This window comes from Pocillopora damicornis, chromosome 13, assembly GCF_964200805.1.
Source record: "Pocillopora damicornis chromosome 13, jaPocDami1.2, whole genome shotgun sequence".
In the NCBI taxonomy this organism is placed as follows: Eukaryota; Metazoa; Cnidaria; class Anthozoa; order Scleractinia; family Pocilloporidae; genus Pocillopora; species Pocillopora damicornis.
In genome coordinates this window covers 13,727,949-13,750,620 of record NC_142682.1, presented here as the reverse complement: position 1 = coordinate 13,750,620, position 22,672 = coordinate 13,727,949, and the positions used below count along the sequence as shown (strand labels likewise).

Sequence of the window (22,672 nt, the reverse complement as noted above, 5' to 3'; positions counted from 1 at the left end):
TTAAAGAAATCGTGGGAACCTAAGACGGATTTGGGTCTCATTGTCAACTGAAAATGCTTTTGCTTTTCTGCAATTTCTTTAAGAAAACCGGTTAGGATTATTTCTTCATTTTTTCCAACTGGTTATAAGTTCCTTGGGGCATGGGAGTTTTTTTTTTTCTTATGTCTTCCTGTTTTTAGAATCATCACATAACAGTTCCTGATATTGTTTTTATTGCTCCAATATACGAATATTGGCTCTTAATTGCTTTGAATGACAAAGCTTACTTCTGTTATTAAAGCGGTCTAAGTCCCTAATTAATTGTCATCGGGTTTATTAATTGTAATCAGCTTCACTGAGCAAGATATCATTTTGCATAGGTAGCTCATTCTTACTTAGTATAAAGATTTTATGATGAAAATTTTTTTCTTTTGCTCAACTGAATCCATAGCATAAAGATTTCATAGTGAAAAATGTTTTTCTTTTGCTCAACTGAATCCATAAGAGTATTATGAAAAAGATGATTACGATGGGATGATTTGGGAGATTATGGCCTGTGCATGTGTGAATATACAGCATAACAGAAATACTCTGACCCAAACCATTAAATTGATGCTATATTACCATCTTATCGTCAATATCTACGTATTTTAAAGAAAAATAGCTCTGGTTTGATTAGTCTACTTTGGTGGATAATAACCACGTTACGATTTTATCAAGGTTCTCTTTCGGAGTTTAAAAAGAAAATTAAATATCTTATTAGTTTGAAACATTTGATGAAGATCAAAGAGACAGACATTACGTGTTTAAGTAACAATTTCCTTGCTAAGAAAGCTGCGGGCAAATTCTTTAAAGATTTATGTAACCGCCCATGGAAAAATTCTCTATTGGTTGAAAACCAGCGAAATGATTTCACAGCGGATTATAAACCTTGCATCCATAAAAAAATAGGCGGTGTAAAATAAATGCGTGTGCCATAAGGTGATCGCCTCGACCAAAATCAAAATTTAAGTATGGACTTTTCTCACAACAGGATATGAATAAAATCAAAATTCAGGTTAGTTTAATGCACTCTTCATGTAATGAAATAATCAATTTAAAAAGAATGAAATTAAGCGTCTTTATTTTCTCTGCAGATATTGGTTGCAATTGTCTCTGGTATCATACAGGTTCGAGTAGCACCAGAGCCCAAAGGTAAATAGCTGTCTGTTATTTTTTCCTTCTTTTTCATCTGTATATTCAATCAAATGAGTCCCCCGAAACTGTAAAGTATCAACTACAAAATTTGGTCTACAGGCCAGCACGTATTTTGTACCTTTACAAGGGAAACAGAAATTGACGTCGGCAAAAGGAATCAAGTTTTATGGCTGATTCCGAAGTACCTATTAAAATTACCAATTACAATAACTGCATTTTCCTTAAAATAGTATACCTTACCTCCTATTATCATGAGGTTATAATGAAGAGAGATCAGCTGCTAGTCGTGATTAGGCCTTAATTTAAATGAAAATTCGACGAGATAACCTTTTCATATCTTAAACAGAAATTACCACCAAATTTTAATATGGTGCCGACTGACAGGGGTTTCAACATCTAAATGGATTTAACTGAGAAGAGTAGCGGACATAATTTGAAAAAACTTTTTAGCTGGCAATTCCACTGTGCGATGTAAATTAGGTGCTTGCAATCTCTTGAGACAGCGTCAAAGATAAATATTATTCCTGATATTAAAAAGGAATCTTAAAGAGTGTGTCAAAAGAAAACTCGATGAAATAGACTTCAATTACAGTAAATGAAAAACTGCGTTCTCGTTATCTGCCTTCAAGTGAGGATGAATATAGGGGAAAAAAAATTAAAATTTGGTTGTTTATCTTTATCAGGAGACAGCAGGGCGCCTTAAATTCAATATTCATAAAACTCTGAAAACGGTATCAGAAATACTAAGTTGAAAGAATATAAGGCTGAAGAAAAAAATAGGAAAATGTGCAAACTGACTTAGGCGGCTCTTAAAAATCGCTTTAGTTTATTTGAACTAATTGCCTTGATCGCCTCATTATGAATCATGATATCACATCAAATGCTGTGCACCTGTAGAGGGAAAGGGAAGAGAGAAGTGTGTTAGCAATTATGCTTTTTTTTTTCAATCATTATAATTATTATCAAAGTACCTTTCAGTTCTCTTTTCACCAACACGTGCTGATGAAAAACTGAAGGCGTGAAAATCACTTAGTTGGTGATGTTTTCTACTTGTTCAACGAAGATTACCTAACCATTATAGGGCCAGCATAATATATCACCTGACCATCAATATCATCACTATCATTTAAGAGCGCAAATAAAACAGTAAAATTTGCGTCTACCTGGTGTATAGTTTATGCTTCTGAAGAAAAATGTTGTAATATGCTTTGCGCAATCTGGAATTGTGCACGTCATTATCAATTATTGTATTATATTGACAGTTAGTTCCATTGTATTCCCCTTGAAGTTTTTCACGCATGGGAGATCATTTTCTAGAGCCATGTTCCATTCTATTCGGCAAAAAAAATCGAAGCGACTTTCCGTTTAAACATTGAATACGTACTTTCATACTAAAAGCTAAAAAAAAAAAGTTTTAACTACTGGTCAGAGGGGGAAGATAATTTGCGGTAAAGGCCACCTTGATGTTAACGCGGTATATAGATATGAAAAATTAAATTGCGTCCGTCTTCCTTATTATGATATTATTTTCGATACATTCAAGCATGTCATACGTCTGTAGCTCTTTGTTGTGTAAACCAACTGGTGTTCTTAGTGTCCTGGATTTATCTTGGCCGAAAACACTGTGAATTCCTCTTTGCTTATTTTTGTGGCAGAATGTCGTCGGCCGGTACTTTTTGCCATCAACCCAAATCAGCTTAATGCCTCTACATCTCTAAACGGCTTCCCAGCAAACGAAGGTTTGATAACCGAATATGATTTTGGCGCCTGGTGTGCCGCTTTGAAGGACCAAGAACAGTGGTTCGAAGTGGATCTTCAGGAAAACAAAGATGTCATGGCTCTTGGTTTACAAGGCAGATATGGACACTCATGGGTTGAAATGTTTTACGTTCAGTATAGCAATGATAGGAACAAATGGTACTGCTATGGGTCGGAAAATGGTCATAAGGTAAAAACTAAGTATTGTTGTTGAGGTACCCACCGTGTAAATTTCCCTGCCGTTAGGGACCAAATAAGCCGTTAAGACAGCTTTCCAATCAATGGCATGTCACTTCGCTAGCTATCATAAAAAATTGCTATTTGATATGCAAATCTCCGGGGACCTGACGTTAAGCTGGTGACCAAAAATGTTGGTTAGACGGTTTTCCAATCGATCAAAGTAAAGGGAATGTGACTCTGCTCATCGTCATGAAATAAAAGCCCATGCAACATATGTAGCGTATTTACATGAATTATGCTCTGCAAAAGTAAAGCTATTGCATTTTAATTTGCAGATATTTCAAGGAAATGAGAACAGTGAAACTGTGAAAATTTTTGTTCTTCACTTGGATTCGATTTTTGCACGCTACATTCGGATTAATCCACGTACCTGGAACAACAGCATTTGTCTACGAACTGAGATCTACGGATGCCCATACAACTCAGAAAAAGGTAAGAAGCCAACTGTATGATTGACTTGGTCATTAGGTAACGTAAAAAAACAAAAACATGCGTCATCAACGAGAAGAGTTGATAATTTCTAAATAATCATCAATTATTGTTTTCCTTTTAGTTTGTTTGTTTACTGATTTTTTTAAATCTTACTTTAGCAGAAATTGTGCTGGCCTTCAGATACAACGAGTTATGCGTTAGACAGTCATCAAGATTGTCACGGTTAACCGCCAAAAACGTTGAAAGTCTTACGCGATTTGAACTAAAACTTATTATCCTAGCTCCTCAAACGTCTTACATCCCTCCTCTCCAGGACTATTTCAAAGTTAGATAATCGAGTCGCTCAATTTAAAATTAAAATTAAAATAATGTTACAGACTACGACACTCGTCGGCCTATGTATCAGGCCTGTGGACTGGATCATCCCACATCTCCACCAACGACAACACCTCCTCCTCATACTACTTCTGCAGAGCAGATAATAGGAGGTATGAAAATAATGATAATGATAATTAAGACAAAAACATGATGACAGGTCAAGAATAGACCTGTATGATGGAGTCTATTAAATACGTGTTTTCTTTCTCTCTCTCTCGCTTTCTTTTTTTTTTTTTTTACGTGGCTTTGGACGCCATGAGACACTGTACCAGTCCTTGTTAAATTTTTCACTAAAAGACCTGTTTAAGATTGTTTTTGATGCGCACTGATATAGGCATACGTCACACATCTGAAACGTGGTGAATTTAAGTAAATTTATTGTTAAGAGCATGTCAATAGCTCCCTTAAAAATCAGATGCATACTGCAGCTGAAAAGAACTTTTGTGTTAAATAAATCATTCATTGCAAGAATAATCAGCAAATCGTTACACTGAGGCAATCGGACTAACGAAGCAGTCACTACCAACGATAAATATGAGTAACTACAATTGGGACTTCTTTTGGAGTGTTCGTTTCTTTCCTCATCCTAAGAGAAAGAGGCCTTAGGCAAGGGCGACAACATGCAAAAGGAGTCTCTTGAACAGCCGACATATTGCTTCCTGTATTTAAAGCAAAAATATAACGAGCCCTCGTCTGATTATAATGCATGGCAGGATTATAATGTATGTACATAGGATGCCTATGTACATTGTCAACGCAGGGTTATTTCTCCTCCAGATACTCCGGGTATTTTCGAAAATGTATATATTTTAAAAATAGATAGCTTGAGAGGGATTAGACGTATATTGGGATTTGATCCTGGCGTGACCGATTTTTTTGCCTGACACTGTTTTGTTTTCTCCTCATAGACATACCAATATCGCAGTTTAGCATTATCCTTCAGGATGGTCCCATAGTCAAGACGTCGAAATTATTCCCTGTTCGTGTCGGACCACATGATGGTACAAAAGTCCAATATCGATGGGAACTTGAAGACGAAGAACTGGTCAAAACTCAGAAGGTTTTTTTCCATGTTTACAATCACCCTGGCGCTTATACCATACACGTTACAGCATATAACAGAAATAACACGGTTAATAGCAGCACCATTGTTATTGTGCAAGATGAAATTAAAGGCTTAAAGTGCGTCCAAAGCTCTATCGCAGTCGTTCCGATGGAAGAGACAGTAATTGAATGGGTTATTTTTAAAGGTAATATAATTTTTTTGTGAGTGTGTGTTTGCGTTCAAGTATAAATTACGCAGAATGACTCCTTCATTTTTTTGCTCTTTTTGTTTGTTTTATTTAATTTGGTGTCATGATAGAAATAGAAGATGAGGAAAATCTGTTTGTATACTGGCAATGTAAATGTTAACTGACGCTCTGTGTTATCGTCAATTGTGACATCAAGGAAAAAGTGGGAAGAGTATTTGCATTACATTGAGCAGCACTAGAACTGATCTCTGACTTGCAGGTACAAATGTGACTTTCACAATTTCTCCTGGCGATGGCAGCGGTGAACACATTCTACAAACATTCACCGATGGTTTTTTCAAAAACTCATTTTCTCATCATTATGCACGTACTGGTGTCTACAGTGTCTCCATTGGGGCTAAAAACGATGTCGAAGCTACTACGAAAACTGTGGAATGCACCGTCTCCGTAGAAAATCCGATTGTTAATCTGACTTTGGAAATGCCAACAACTCGAATAAAAACTGGCTCTCAAGACGTATATATTGCAGTCGGTGAAAACGTTACGATAATAGGTAGTCTAACTAGAGGGACTAGCGTCTTCTGCGACTTTAACTTTGGTGAAGAAGTCTTAACCGGAGAAGTTGACTCCCTCACTAAGACCTATATATATAGAAAACCAGGAATCTTCACTGCAAGTCTCAATTGCACGAACAGAGTTAGTGGTATGTACAAAGAGTCTTTAAAGAGGACCATTGTTCAAAAGGATGAACCGATTGATGACCTTCAGGTAATGGTCCCTGTCACGGTCAAAGGGCAACAGTCTGTGATTTCACTTTTGATGGCTTCCGGAACGGCTTTTATTTGTAACTGGACCCTCGGTGACAACACAACTTTCCAGACAGATGTATCGGACATAGGTAAACAAGTCATACATCAATATGCTAAAGATGGACCTTTTGACGTAATGGTTAGTTGCAAAAATCGACACGGCATTGTTAGAACCCACAATGTTGCCTGGGTGCAAATACCTATCGCTAATTTAACTTGTAATTCATTAAACCGCTACATAATGGTATCACAAGAGACTCTTTTTAACATTTCTGTGCAATCAGGTTCTCAAGTGACCGTCGTAGCAGAATTTGAAAATGATCAAAGACAAAGTGTTGTCTTTAAGGAGAGTTTTCTAAACTGGAAATCATTTATTTTGAAACATCCCTTCTTATTTTATGGGTCGTATTCTGTTACGGTAAAGGCGTCAAACCTCCTCGGAAGCCTCACCACCAATTGCACACCCATCATTGTTGTGCAGAATCCTCTGGTTAACATAACGTTAACACCTGACAAGACGATTATTCAAGTATCAGAACCTGTTACTTTTCAGCTTAAGACAACAGTTTCGGAAAATTTTCTACCCAACGATGCAGCCTGTTCATGGTTATTTGGCAATAATTCGTATAAAAATGGCATACCTTTGATATTTACGAAAGGAGAACACAGTCTACTTCATAGATATTCATCCCCAGGGGAGTTCATAACTAAAGTCTCTTGTTCAAATGAAATCAGCAGAATCGAGCTCAACACGAAGGTCACGGTTCTCAAATTGATCGAGCCGTCCATGACAATTTGCCTAGACTGTAACCCCTCTCCAGACCTGACGAGGATTCCATCCAAGGCATATTTCGCTCTTGGCGACACAGTGACATTGTTAGTGTCATCTCAAAGCTTTGATAGGGCATATCACTGGAGAATCACAGAATATGGTGATCTTGCGACAACTGAACATCGTTTTCTTAAAGTAGTTTTGAACAAAACTGGAACATTTACGGCAAGTGTCCTTGTAGATAAATTGGTCGCCACAATGGCAGCATCAGTTGAATTCACCGTGCAAGAAAAGATTGACGGCATATTACTCCGGTCTAGTGGTTTCACGTGGCTGAGGAGTTCCACTCGTTTTGAATTCGCCTTGCCAAAATTTGATCACGGAAGCTGCTTTAATCTCACCTTGAACGACTCATTAAACTCAGAGAAATCCCAGTGCTCATTAGAGAGAACAAGAAATTACCTTTTTTCGTTCAACCACACCTATCTTTATGAGGGCAATTATACGGTTTGTGTCATTGTTTTTAACAAAGTATCAGAGGAAAAACGTTGCTTGAAGGTTGAAGTCTCTAAACCAGTTTGTGAAATAGGAAACGTTTCGATATCGGAGGTAAGGAACGAAGAAACTAATGCATATAAAAATAGTTTGAAAGTTTTGAAATACAGAAGATCTGATAGCTTTGAGCTCAGAGGGCTTTTTATCAACCGCTGCTTTCTACCAACTTCAAAGGATATCAAGCTGCTATGGGTAATAAAGCAAACGACAGCGAAAAGCGTTGAGGGAGAAGATACTGGTTCTGTAATAAAAATAAGTCCTCGTTCTTTGCAATACGGCAGTTATGAGTTTGAATTTGTAGTTGAGCTTGCAAGTGTCGATGTAATTAATCTCTACGGGAAAGTGGCAGGAAACTCCTCGCTAAATGTGGAAATCGTTCGTTCACCGTTGGTTGGCAAAATAAGCGGAGAAAAGAAACTAAATCTGAGCACGGCGGACACCCTAACGTTGGATGCATCATTTCATGACCCTGATCTACCACCATGGATGGACCAGCAGGGTATGGTCTTTAATTGGTATTGCAAGACACCGGTAGGTCCGCTTGCTCAGGCTGAACAGTTTGTTCACTGCTATGATGATGCGTTGAGGCCAGAAAACTTCATAAAAATTCTTTCTTACCCGGTTTTCACCACAAGATTGAACAGATACATTGAAAATAAATACTACATATTCACGGTTGTAGTTACCAAGGATGATCTCCAACCTTTGACAGACAATGTCACAGTGTTTGTTTCGCCTCCACCTCCCCCACCTCCTCCCCCGCCGCCAACAATGGAAATAAGGTACATTGTAGATAAATTTAAAGTTATAGTCACATACAAGCTTCAAAATATGTATTTTAAAGCTTAGGAAACTGGCTCATGCAAATGAAATCCATAGTTTCACCTAGATTTTTTGCACATGCTTTTTTTTTTTTTCGTTTGATATTGAGAATGAGTCATGTAACCTTAAAAATATCCTTAGATAGTCAGTATGTTTTAAGTATGAAAACCGTATGCTTTCCCATCAACTATGTTTTAACTATTGTATTGTTTTTCCTTAAATTTATCAGGTGCTTTTATAGTGTTTGCCCTCATAAAGTTTCACCTTCAGTGAATCTCAGACTTCAGGCTGTTTGTGTATATGGATGTGGAACTTCCAATCTCTTTTATCAATGGCAGTTTTTCACTAAAAATGAAACTGAATGGAGCTTGTTGGAGTTTCCAAGCGAGTTAAAGGTGAAAACCGATAAAAACGACTTCACTGTTCCCTCGTACATTCTCGAAAATATTCTGGGGCAGGGAGGCGAGGGTCTTGCTCAGGTTGAAGCGTGGAGGGAAGGCAGTAAAAAAGGTTTCACAAACAAGACTATAACAGTTAATGAGCCACCAATACCAGGAAACTGTTCATGTATTCCGTCACTTGGCGAGGGCTACAAAACAAACTTTCAGGTCATATGTGACGGCTGGGTTGATCCAGACAAACCACTACGATATAGCTTTAGTTATGGCGAGGGTGATAACTCCCGGCCGGTTTTGACCTCAACAGAAAAGCCTAGCTCCTCAAAGCCTTTCAAGATTTATAAACAGCCTACGAATGGCGATACTTCAATTCCGGTAAAAATTACAATATCGGTTGAAGATTCACTCGGAATGAAGTCTGCCATGTCTATCTTCGCAAAGGTAAGACTGTGCAATTTATAAGTTGAGTAAATTCTATCCCTGTGGTAAATTCTGTTTTTTTTTTCTTTTTTCATTACCATACTGAAGCCAACGAATGAAGAAAATTGAATTAGAGACAAAACTTATGTGGTTAATCAATTTTAATATATGACGCGGTCACTAGTCACGGGGTATATCCTATCTGATTGGTTAATTGCGATTGTGCACACGACGTTTTTCATATCTGCATCAAGCGCATCCTTCGGAATACTTTTTATAATGTGGATTCGAGTTTAGATGAATGACCCGTAATCTCTTCAAACTAGATAGCATGTTTACATGCGTTTTCACTATAAATACGATGATACGGCAAACTTGCTTTCGTGCTTAGATAATACTTGCCTTCTATCATATTTCCAAGAAATATTTTATGCTTTTATTTATTCGTTCATGTAACTTTGCATTTAGGTAAAAAAGGTAGAGAAGGCACCAGTAGATCTTGGCAATATAATGAAGAATATAGAATCTGAAAGCACCCCTATAAACAACGAAGAGCAAGCTGGAGAGGAATTACAAGTCTTGGGCGACGCTCTTGCGCAGCTCCAGCTCTCCAATCAGCAGAGTTCTGTTTCTAAGTCCGAGGCGTCAAATACAATCACAACAAGAAGACCAATAGTTAATCAAAATGTGGACAAGGAAGAAGGAGAGCAGACTAACCAAGGAAGAGAAAATGGAGACCCATCTCAGGAGGTGATACCCACCACTCCTCGACCGACAATGTCACCAGAGCAGATACAATACGCCACAGTAAGTTATACTGAATATGTCCTCTGTATGCTGATCAACAGCTAGTGCTCGCTGACGATTGTTTTTTTATTTTTTTATTTTTTTTCATGAATGGGGAGTTGCACTGGCATAACAGTTAATCTGCAAGAAATTTGCAGGCCAGATCTCAATATTTGTGTGATGATCTCAGAAAAGACACTCTCATACTCCTTTGTTAACCTAAGAACATTTGAGATCGAACAGCGTCTATTTTAAAATCTGAACCTCCGTAGATTTGCAAGGTCTTTTTCGAAATATTCATTTATTTTGATGATATTTACTGTAATATTTGACTAATCCAGTGTACATTTTATTATTTATAAAATTTTGATTTAATATCTTTATTCCAGATCATTGAGAAGAGTATATCGAGGTTATACCTTGTAGCGAGCATTGTAGCCAAAAGTAATAAAACGACTGTGAATGAGTTTCTTGTCATCAGCGACACCCTTGAGACAGCCACTGCTAATTCAGATATGCTGACGTTAACTGCACGGGTAAAGACAAGTTTAGCTTTTAGCTATCGAGATATCTAATAGTTTACTTCAATGTTGCCTTTCAGACTTGAAGGTTTTGTTCATACGTGAAAGTGATCTTTTATTTATTTATGCATATGTATATATATATAGTTATATATATATATATATATATATATATATATATATATATATATATATATATATATAAGCAACATTATCCCATTTTACCCAGACATAAGCCGAAAAGCCATATGAATCATTACCACCAAACACAGCGCCTTGAATAGTTTAATGAAAGTTGGGGTAATCAGTACAGTTTCTTTTGAATTATCTTCCCCCGTTAGTTAATTGGGGCAAGCTGATATAATTAACTCATTGGGATGTTAACATAACTGCAGATGCAAAATTTTGGGTGCTGTTCCTGTCGATTAACCAGAGATTGGTATTGACCTTACAAAAGTCGATCATTTACGGGGTTTGACATTTTTGAGAATTAACTTTCTATTTACCTTGACGACAGGCAGCCTCCATTGACCTTAACGACAGGCAGCCTCCCTGCTATCCTATTCCTCCCATCACAAAGGCAGAGATCTTGTACTTTTTATAAAAGAAATTTAGGCCTGTTTTTGTTACTTTAGCAGGTAGATTGTGTGTTTATGATTATTATTCGCTATCTTAGGACGAAAGCGCGAGAATGTTGAGCGAGATAACAGAAGCTGTTTTAAATAGACCTGATGCACCACTGTCTTTTCTCGAGAGGATGGCAGGTGCGATTTTAAGGAGTGCGGTGAACATGCTTAATAGCTTAGCAAAGGGTCTTTCCATAAGTCGTGATGGCACAGTACATGATTGTGATGACTTAGTAAAGGTAGGTAAAGTTTACAAACTAAATATATGAGGGTGGGGCCTAACATATTTAAATTAATTTTTGCAGGTTTCTAATTTGAAATTAGCATTTCTCAAATTCTATACGTTTAGATCATAGACGTTTCCAATAATAATTACAAAAAACATGAGGGTGGGTTACAGAATCTGTTAGATATCCAGCATAATATGAAGCTTCTAAAATAATTTATCCTTTGCTCTTCACATTCAGTCTAGACTTAATTGAAATAATTTTATAATTTTTGCAGCAACGATTGAGGCTGTTGGTGCCTTATTTTTGATATTTTTTGTGTGTTTTTGTTTGTTTTCTTTTTGTTGCAATCAGTTTGATTTCTTTCTTGACTTGCTCTCTGCTTACAGCAATGCTCTATAAAGTGTTTGAGTTAGATATGTTTTTATCTAAATACTGTTTTCTCTATGAAGGAAAGGAGCCGAAATGCTACCAAAGAAATCCTGAAAGCGATAAACAACATGTGCGAAGCTATCTTGAAGAGAAAAACTCCTGGTGACGGATACACTGTGATAAACACCACGGCGATAGAAGCGAAACTCCAAAAGACGCTAGTGAATTTTATCAATGATCTTAAGATCGTTCAGGATCTTGGGATGTTCACACTACCAAAAGATGAATTGTTTCCAGATACGAATCATACCAGTGGGAACACATTAGGTCTTCAGGTATGCTATGTAACCAGGCCATGTACGAAATTTTTTTAAGCTCAAAGAACTGATCTTGTTTAAATTGATATCTAGAACGATATCAACCAAACACTAGTACACTCAGGATAATATGTAGTGTGGTACTGCGATACTTTCGATTCCAATGCTATATCCATCATTATGCCTAAATTTCTAAAGTATTATTTATTTGTTCATTTATCTTAACTGTGACGAATTCTAATTCAAACCGTCTGCTACTACCGCGGATCAGTTGAGTTACATCGGAGAAGCTGGATCGAGAGATAATCAAAATAGGCGCTATTTACCTTCCAGTCTGATTTCTCAAAGTGTGCTCCCAGTTAATTTTGAATAAACTCCATGATTGCCTTCTTTTGAGGAGGTATTGCTGTCGTACAATCAAATTGTATGGGTTCACAGATCTCGAAATCAGGCTGATGAGATTAACTTCATAAGAAAGCGAAATTCACAAACGCGTTGATTTGAATACTAGAAAATCTGGCTTTGGTAACTGAGTTGATAATGTAAATTGACTGACGTAAATAGTTTCTATCCTTGTTTGTTTGCTTACAGATGGTTTCTTTCGTGGATAATCCTTACAAAACTTGCGACAACGATAATATCACTTCGTCAGTGGTCGCTTTAGAACTGAAAGAATCTAATGGTAGTAACATGTTAATCAGCGGTCTAGAGAATGAAATCGATATTCGAATTCATCACAAATGGCGTGGCTTTGATAGCGATCGAGAAACCTTTGTTCTTCAATTGGACGAGGATTCTTCTCGTTACCACACTTTCAACTACAGCTTTCCCCTTGTTGCGGTAGCGGTAGAGTTTTTGTCCAACAGTGAAAATGTGTCTCGTTGGGAAATCATGATAGCTCCTGGTAGAAGACCAACGGCTGAGATTAAACTGGTTTCGTGGTCTCTTAGAGATAAGGGAAGACATTTTTTCCTATTGGAGGCTAGTTCCTTCACAGAGATGGGGAAATATTTCGTAAGGGTGAAAGCAACGCCTAAAACACCAATATCTCCCGCAGAAAAGAATGTCAGTGTCAATGTCTCGTACAGTCTTAAGATATCTGTCCTAAAATGCCTTTACTGGGATAAAAATATACAAGGCTGGAGTCATGATGGATGTAGGGTGAGTGTAATTTGCTGATCAAAAAGTCAGTTTTTGTTTTAAAAACTTTGTCTGCTCAATCATAAAAGTATTTTCTTTATGATATTTATGGGTGCTCTAACTGATAAGTGCAATAACCCCGCCCTCCCTCGTAAGAATAAGGAAACCTTTGGTCTCTGTGGTATTAACATTTTACAGCATATCTTACACTTTGTGTTATTTCTAGACGTCTTTCGAGTGCTGTAAAATAATGATTATTAGAGGAGTAATAAAAAAAACTTATAGCTTTCCTCGAGTCTCGTTGAAAAAGAAAATTAAACGCGGTTGTTTTACCTTTTAGGTTGGGCCCAAGACCACGTCAAGGGAAATTCAATGCCTTTGTAACCATCTCACGTCGTTTGCAGCTCAAGTGGTAGTTGAACCAAATGTTATTGAATTTGGAAAAGCCTTAAAAGGATTTGTTGAACTCACTGAGAACCATTTGGTTTTCAGTGTGGTTCTCTCTATCTTGGGCGTCTATGTTATCCTGTTGATTTGGGCAAGAAGACTCGATATTCGGAATGCAAAGAAGGTACATGGAAATTTTAGCTTCCTAATCCTCTTCATTTAGAGTGGTTCCCATCTAACTATTTAAGCTATTCCTACCCAATTATATTCTTTTTGTTTCTCTTTTCCTTGGCGTCACTTTATTTTTTGTGAATTTTTGTGACCAATAACCTTCCCCATCTAAGAACTCTCAGGTAAAAGAGAATTCAATTAGATAAATTCATTTAATGGCTGTTACTTAAGGCAATCCTTTGAATGAACTGATTGAAGCCAAGTGTCCCCTTTTTATTCTATTGTTTTTGCTTGCATTTGATTTGTTTGCTGGATATTCTGATGTTTATGAACTTCCAAATTCGTTGGTAGATGTTATGTGATGCCATGTTATTTTATTTCAGGCGGAGATTATTCCTTTGGCAGATAACGACCCATCAGATCGCTACAAATACGAGATTTTAGTTTTAACAGGTATGAAGAAGGAAGCTGGAACCACAGCTGACGTCTTTTGCAATTTAATTGGACTTGACGCTGAGAGCGGTCCGCGCCAACTTAAAGATTCTAACCAGGCACGTTTCCAACGATCAGGAATGGATTCTTTTCTTCTCACCTCTTCTGAACATTTGGGAGACCTAATTAAATTGAAAATTTGGCACAATAATTTAGGATGCAGCCCATCTTGGTATCTAAAGCAAATAATTGTACGTGATCTGAAGAGCGATGGTGTGTTTGTGTTCATGTGCAATCGGTGGCTCGCCGTCGAATTTGACGATGGAGAAGTCCTGCGGACTTTGCCATCTGCAAAGGAAGATGAACTTAAATCTTTTAATAATCTATTCTATAATGTTACACAAAGGGATATCACAGATAACCACTTGTGGTTTTCGGTGTTTATGAGACCAAATCTGAGCACCTTCACGACTGTTCAGCGCCTATCATGTTGTTTGGCTCTTCTCTACTGCACCATGCTTGCCAATGCTATGTTTTATCAACTCGGTGAGGAGTCAAACCAATCAGTAACGCTTCAGTTAGGACCTATCACCCTCTCTGTACAACAACTTTACATCGGCATGATTAGCGGCCTAATAGTTTTTCCGATAAACATCGTTATTGCCAGCATCTTTAGAAGCATAGAGCCAGCAGTTTTTAAAGGAAAGAAGGGAATGGCATCACAAGGAAAAAATACTAAAAGAAAAAAACGTGCACAACGATATCAGGGTGATTTTAAAGACATAGTTGAATGGTATCGAAGCCAGGATACAGAAGAAGAACTGAACGGTGAAGGCCCCGAATCAATTACTGTGGGATTGCCACCCGTCGAGACGGTTGATATCGGGGAAAAGACTGCAGCCTGGTTGAATAGGAACGTTAACAGTTGTGACAGTCATAGCTCTCTTGCTGAACTGGAGGAAGCCGATTGGCTAGAGAATGATGTGAGTTTTGAAGCATCCGAGGACTGCAATTTTCAGGTACAGTTCAATGAGAAGCCCGGAGGATCACTCAAAAGAAAGAAGTCCCGAAAACTGCCTCACTGGTGTGTATACATTGCCTGGTTTGGAGTTTTCGCCGTATCATTTGTGTCTTCTTTCTTCGTTGTTTTGTATGGTTTTCAGTTTGGCCGAGAAAAATCAGCTCAGTGGCTTGCTTCCCTTCTGGTTTCTCTATTCCAGGACATCTTCATAAGCCAGCCGATCAAAGTTTTATTCGTCGCTTTGATTATTGCTCTTCTGATAAAAAAGCCCATAGAGACAACTGAGAAATATAGACAAGATGATGAGGACGCGAACGAGGACGAAGAAGAACTGGGTATTAGTAACTTCGAGGAAGGACCGCCTGAGTATAGAAAGTTTATGTTCAATAGATACGATCAGCAAAGTTCCATATCTTTGGAACCTCCGAACGTTGATGAGCTCAACAACGCTAGAGAAAAGAAGAAAAGAGAAATACGAATGTTTCAGATACTGCGGGAAATAATTCTCTACGTCCTCTTTTTGCTTGCCTTGTTTTCGATAAGCTTCGGTCAACGTGATCCGAAAGCTTATCTCATTGCCAAGCTAATTGAGGATACATATCTAGGAGGAGTTTATACGGGCCAGCAACTGTATGAGGTAAGATGGAGGCTGGGTGGAAAAATTTATTGGCATTGTTATTTAACCTTAGATCATATTATCGACTCTATGAGCATGTGCATGCATTTTATTCACAGAGATTTAAGGACGGCTTAACAGGGGTTGGCTTGCTCTGAACGCAGCCCGGAATTCAGATAAACTGTCGAGAAAGCTGTTTTAGTCTAAGCGTGCAGGCTTACTAAGCTTTCGTGGGATGCGGTCGTGTGCGACTGTGTCCCTCCATTGGTAGCTATCGGCATTTGCTGGGACCTGTTACAGACCCCTTAAAAATGTTAAGCTTGCCTCTCATCGATGAAAAATGACTAAAAAGAAAGGTGTTGTCAATTGATTCACCTTTATCGTCTGTCATAATGTTTTGAAACTGTGTATGTTTAATCGAGTCAGATGAAGAGAGATATCGGATGGGTGTTTTGCAATTTGGTTCCCAAGTACTTAAAAAAATTCTGGATCAGTATACATGTTTATGTTAGCTTTTTTCACGATTTTCAACCTTGTGAACAATGAGATGCATATGTAACGCAGATGGAGCATTACTCAAAGGTGACGAGTTCCATCGAGGAAACTGATGTACCATTCCTGTTTCAGACCGATGGAATTGATAACTATTGGACATGGCTAGAAGGGACAGTCCTACCAAGTATTTCTTCATCAAACAGAGACTGGGCAGCAGGCTGCCATCCTTTACAGGAGTATACAATCGACTGCAATTCGCGCCTAGTTGGCGGAGCAAGAGTTCGACAGCTCAGAATTTCTCCAGGTATTTTTATAACTGACGTAACATCACAGAGTCAAAATACAAGTGTTCGTAGAACATGTAGATATATGTTAGTGGCTTGGGATAGCAACATACAAAATTACGCGGAGAGAGGCAATTTAAATATGTGATATAAACTCGGCGCATTTTACTTTATACATCTGAGGCCATCCTAAGTTTTAATTTTTAATTTTTTTCCAGGAAGCTGTCAAGTACCCGGACCTTTGAGAGGGAAAATTTCTACTTGCAATGAATTTTATTCTCTCTTCAAGGAAGACGAAGACAACTACTTACCTGGTTGGCAAATAGCAAATGTAACGGCTGAAGCGAACACGACGTCTAATGCGACTATATCACCATGGACATACCAGACAAGTAATGAGCTTGGAAGTATACCCTTTCTGGGACTTGTAGGCACATACAGTGGCGGAGGTTATGCGTTTGATCTGTCGTCTGCTAACGCAACAGAGGCTTACTTAAATTATCTAAAACAAAACTCGTGGATTGATTACAGAACCCGTGCTGTCTTTGTCGAGGTTGCTATTTACAGTGCTCAAGTTAACCTGTTTGGTGTTGCGACCTTTCTAACTGAATGGATGCCAACCAATGGCATTGTGTTTTTCAATAATATCAAAGTTGCACGCCTGTATCAGCATGGAAATGACTTGCAGCTCGTAATGCTTGTTTGTGAAATTTTTCTCGCCGTTTTCGTTCTTGCGTTTATGTATATCGAATTGAAGAAAATTTTTAGACTTCGAAGGAGCTACCTCAAAGATCCTTGGAACTGGCTTGAAATCGCGCAGATATTTCTTATTTTGACTTGTGCTGGTGCCCTCTTGCAGAGAACAAATTATACAAACCAGGCGATAGAGAGGATGAACGCTGAACCTGACAAGTTTGTTAGCTTTATACAGACAATAACTTGGGATGAGATTTTTGGATACTTATTAGCGTTTCTGGTGTTCTTCGCTAACTTGAAACTCCTTAAACTTATTAGATTCAACCATCGTATTTACTTGTTTACAAAGACAATCTCTAACGCCGCAGGACCGTTAATGTCTTTTATGATCGTCTTCAGCGTTTTCTATATTGCTTATTGTGTGCTGTTTTACTCACTCTTTGGAAGTATACTTCCTGAGTACAGCTCACTTCTGGTGACAATTGAAACATTATTTAATACCGTCATGGGAGCCTTTGATTTTGAGATCATTAGAGAGAACAATCGGACTTTAGGACCAATCATTTTTTTTTCGTTTATGATGATTATGGTTATGATCTTACTCAACGTCTTCTTAACTATACTGATGGACTCTTTTGCCGAAGTCCAAGAAGATGAGCTCCTAGTGTCAGAGGACGCTGTAGTGGTGGATATGATGATAAAACGCTTCAAATGCTATTTTTTGAGAACAGACAAAGTGGACACCTTACCAGAGAATGACGCTTTGTCAAGCACTAATTTTGAATCGGAAACCTATAACAACTCGCATTGCGACAGTAATTCTAAGTGCGCAGAAATTCTAGAAGAGAAGTGCGAAGATGAATACTATTTGGACAAAGCACACAGCGGTGGAGATAGCGAACTTGACATTCCACTGGGAGCTTTTCGGGCCGCAGAAGCTTCGTTCTCGTCGATTGAGAAAACAGGTAATGCAAGACAAGAAACCCTCAGGGAGCCAGAGCATTCCTCCAGCTGGTCTTCATTTACATCTCTAGCCAAAGACCGGGTTGAAACGGAGACTGATCCCTATGTAACCTCACCTAGTCAGGATGAATCTGGAAAAAGTTTAGAAGATGATGACACCAGTGGTGTATGTTCTGAATCCTATGGACATCCGACGGATTCAAGACGGTCATCGATGGCGTCTAATATGGAGCGAGATGAGCTCGACGAGAAATTTAATGAGGAGTATTCATCATCTATGGAATGTTCCCCACGAGGCAGCCATCACTCTAAATCCACAGAAATGTTAACTGCTCCAAAAAGCAGGGGAAGCTCGAGCTCTGGGTATTGTTCCTCTTTCGTGGCTACAGAAGATTCTGACGGTAGAACTGAAGTATCAGGAGAGTCTCAGTTATCTCATTATTATGACATGATTGAAAAAGCGCTTGATAGCTCAAATTATGACCAGGAGTCACTAGTAGGAACCGAAGAGGGAGATGTTTCTCAGGAACCTGAAGTTTGCTATTACTACAAGCTCTTAGAGGGCGCCACAAGATACCAAGATAACATAAACGGCGACGAGACAAAAGCTCTTGAAAAATTTGATTTTAGTGATTATCAAATTTACAGGGACAATTTTGAAGGCCACTCTACTCAAGATTGCGTGAAGGATACCGATACTGACGTAGAGCCAAAACTTACTGATCTTCTAGGATTTTTCGCTAGTATAGCATTGAGTGACTTACTGGAAGACCAAGTATATGAAGAACTTCTTGTGGAATACGTCACTTCTCTTAATGAAGTTTGGTTTGAACCAAAGCATGAAACTTTTGATCGACAACTTTTGAAACGCTTTGATAAAAAGGCAAAGTGGATGTATACACGGCATATGTTCACTGCAACGTAAAAACAAACCGGCGCGTGTATGGCATGTGCACCGCCTAAGCCTTAACTAGCGATGCAGTTGTTACAAAAACCACACTGGAAATCTTTCATTGAAGAGAAATCAACTTTTAACAAACATTCCACAACGTAGCCATTTTCTTAAGTATGCCATAGCAGTGATGAAACGTATTTTCCTTTCGGGGTCATTTCCTTGACCAATACCTAAGTCAATGGCGGTACAGCACTTTCAAAAGCTTCATCAAAGTGAAACTCATCTAAGCTCATAGACTTATGTAGATTCGAGTACCGCCGCGCTCAAGCAGAATTTGATATGTGACAATGCACATAACTGAGTCATGGATATCAAACAACAACATATATTCAAATGACAATAGTTTTATTTCTAATTTCATGATAACATTAAGAAATGAAAATGACGACGGCTTTTATAGCCCAATCTCTCTCTTTGAGTTGAGTTTATCATTAATTTTAGTGACAGATCATATTTACTGGTCAATTTCTAAGCTGATAATCTGACATTCTTGCAGTATTTTAGAATTAAATTTTCTATGAAAGAAATATTTCCCTGTCGCATAGTTCATCTAACACGATCGGAAGCTCATCGCCCGTACACTTTTTTTTAATGATTGTTATTCTATAAACTTCACCATTGTTTCGAGAAGTTATTCCCACACGGTGACACTGATGCGTGATGAAAATTAGCCATAAGTCTATAGTTAATAGGTTCTAGAGAAATACGATTAGTCATTGTCTAAAATAAAGTGGAATTACAATGATTTTCACTGAAATGCAGCCAAGGAAATCTGCTTCTTAATTGTAGTTCATAGTAGTATGGCTGAAAACATCACAATAGGCGGCTTCACCAAAATAAGAAGTCAAGCCAGCATAAATTCTTATCTTGTTATGGTACACGTCTGGTGAACTAAATCCTCTCGGCTAATTCACTTAGGCTTTTATTTCTGTTGTTTATGATGCCAATTAACATAGGAATTATAGGTTAAATTTAGCCAAGCCTCAGAGAAGAATATTATTCATTATAGTGTACGTCTGGCGAACTACATCCTCTCGGCACCTTTAAATAATTCACTTAGGCTTTTATTTCTGTTGTTTATGATGCCAATTTTTATAGGAATTATAGGTTACACCAAGCCTCAGAGAAGAATGTTATCCGATAAGGCACAAATGACAAATGAAATTCGGGTTCGCGGAAGGTGGATGCCCAATCACTTTAAGTTGTTCATCGGGATCCATTCATAGCCAGGATGAATAAAATTATCAACAAATCAGTTATTGGAGCCTGATCATAGTTTCTATTCTATCTTACCGTGAAATGTATCCATTACAACAATATCTCGCGAATAAACATTTTTCGCAGGTATTTAGTGATAGTTAAACTCGCTCAACGAGTGGATGGGAGCCTTTCATTCGGCGAATTTCACCACGTCTTGTTTGAGAAAAGTAGGCTTTTATATCTGTGGTGGGAAAATCAAGTAGGCTTAAGGTGATCTGTTGCGTGAAAATGATAGAATTACGAGAACCATTCGATTGCAATATATCTGTTTGACCCAGTAAGCAAGCAAGCGAGCGGCAGCTGGACCGTCCAGGTTCAACGTCAATGTTACGAGATCAACAATCTCAAAAACAATTTGGTCGCAACTGGTGGGAGAAAAACCATTATTGTCTTACTGTTGGCAGTTCTTGAAGTCCTCTGAAACTTCCTTCAGGCTACGCTTGTTTCAGTTGATCACTGTCGTGAAAACAATTTCCATTCCTGAATTACTGAATTACCATTATCTTTGTTTTTATTACTTAGAAATTATGCCAAAGATGATTAAAACATGGTGTTCAAAGTTCTTTAATGCGCCTCGCGATTTTTTTCAGATTATTGAATTTGTGGCGGCGCTTAAATGGTTAATTTTTAAGGGTAGGCACGTCTCCCTCGTCAGCAAACTGTAATAGGGTTGCAAGTGAAAATGATGAAAGAACATTTGGATTTTTGTGTACTGGAAATAGACTTAAAAAAATTCACTTTTACCACTGTTGAAGCAACAACGGAAGTTTTGTTGATTAAGCAGAAGAAAGGGACTTCCTATAAATTTCCTTCCCATGACTTAACTTGTTGTGGTCTGCTATTTCGCCGTTTCCCATCCAAATCCATATACGGCTAAAATGAACTTAAGCCGCTGTAGGCTAATTTTGATAACTTCAAAACAGAACTAAATCATAACTTTTACCTATAGTAATAGAGAAAGTTTCGAAACCATATGTTGAAAATATGGCACGTTAAAAATATTCAACGTGCGATCACAACCACGCTACTATATTAGAGCTGAATGTCTGACCTGTTTGCGGTATCTTTGAATTTCCCTTCAAAGAAATTATTTCCCTGTCACATGGATAATTGATGCTTAAGATTATATCAACGGAGACTATTTATAGGAAAATCTCTTTCATCAAATTTAATTATAGACTGTGATGGAGACGAAAACCCTCCGACATGATCAATTATAACCAAATGGCTGAAACGAGTTAAAAAGGGCCGATTGGCGCCATTAGGCTTTTGTATATCATGTTGCCTTAGAACATGAACAGTTGTGGTTTAGTTAATGAGTTGTATTTATAGAAAAAGGTTATTTTTACCAGCAAAAAAAAATCAAAGCAATGGGCATTCTAAACCGACAAAAGATGAGATGCACGACAAGATTACCCTCAGAATGCTCCCAAAAATGCGAAAGTTTAACTGAAAGAGTATTAAATCTCATATCCTCATCATATCGACTATGCGGGGGTTCATTTATACTGTTATGATCTAGCCCTTTCAAGCTAAGATTGATTGATTAGTTGAGAGTGATTGTATTACTGTCAAACAGAGACTGTAAGCTTCTTAATGCCATATAGCAGAATTGTTCACATCATCCGATGGCAAATGAAGTTTGGACTTCCGAGACGAGGAAGCCCTATCTCTAATAGTTTTGTATCTTTGCATCTCGATCAGAGCTGCGTTCAACCAAGCTTTCATCTAGTGATTTGACTAAATGAATTTAAGTAATACACAGCGTTTGATCACCTTCCGATAAGTCATAATGCTCCCTAATCATACCGTACAAATGATGCTACATTTAATGTCGCTGCTTGTACCTTTAATTGCACGACAATATTCAGATTTACCAACGACGACACGTGTAGAAGTATTACTTATAAAAAAAATTCTTCTTTCAGATCATTCAATATACAGACACTCACACAGACCCATCTCGTTTTAACATTTATCTTTATGTATGAATGAAGCGATTTCTACGTGTTTCTTTCAATGAAACCATAGGTATGAACTTCGCCGAGCTGTGCCAAGAACTTTACGTGATGAAGGCTAACCTTATGTCTGAAACGAGTTAAAAAGAATTAATTTTGGTTCTACTCGGTTAGCTACCGCCAAGTTTCGCTTATTTGCATGACGTGTTTATTTTTACAAGCATACCTTGAGGCGTACACTCTCAGCTTTTTCGGGAGGAACTTGACAAGATTGCATAAAGACCATATGCTGGAGGTTTAACTATAACAATAGCTATCTCATGGCTATGTTGAGGATTTTCAAGCCATTATCATTTCGCTTATTCAAGGAGTAAAGTTTCCAAACAGAATACGTCATTGACTAAATGTTTTAAATTGCTTGGCTGAATTTAT

General features: G+C 37.9%; 1 protein-coding gene across 1 annotated transcript; it reads left to right on the top strand.

Annotated features, from left to right (window-relative positions):
• The first annotated feature begins 912 nt into the window (after positions 1-912).
• Positions 913-19,774, top strand: LOC113678443 (polycystin family receptor for egg jelly). The gene is made up of 18 exons (XM_089191742.1): positions 913-1,036; positions 1,116-1,173; positions 2,832-3,124; positions 3,450-3,606; positions 3,984-4,094; positions 4,893-5,234; positions 5,497-8,155; positions 8,425-9,034; positions 9,482-9,820; positions 10,189-10,335; positions 10,997-11,185; positions 11,626-11,880; positions 12,454-13,023; positions 13,343-13,573; positions 13,944-15,011; positions 15,156-15,650; positions 16,257-16,428; positions 16,627-19,774. The coding sequence occupies exons 1-18, from the start codon at positions 1,016-1,018 to the stop codon at positions 18,990-18,992; spliced, it is 10,083 nt and encodes a 3,360-aa protein (XP_089047868.1). The 5' UTR covers positions 913-1,015; the 3' UTR covers positions 18,993-19,774.
• The last annotated feature ends 2,898 nt before the right edge of the window (positions 19,775-22,672 follow it).

Coding starts and splice junctions, on each gene's coding strand:
- LOC113678443 (XM_089191742.1), top strand. CDS start 1,016: ATGAATAAAATCAAAATTCAG. Junction 9,821..10,188: donor AGCAGATACAATACGCCACA/GTAAGTTATACT, acceptor TCTTTATTCCAG/ATCATTGAGAAGAGTATATC. Junction 15,651..16,256: donor CGGGCCAGCAACTGTATGAG/GTAAGATGGAGG, acceptor TTCCTGTTTCAG/ACCGATGGAATTGATAACTA.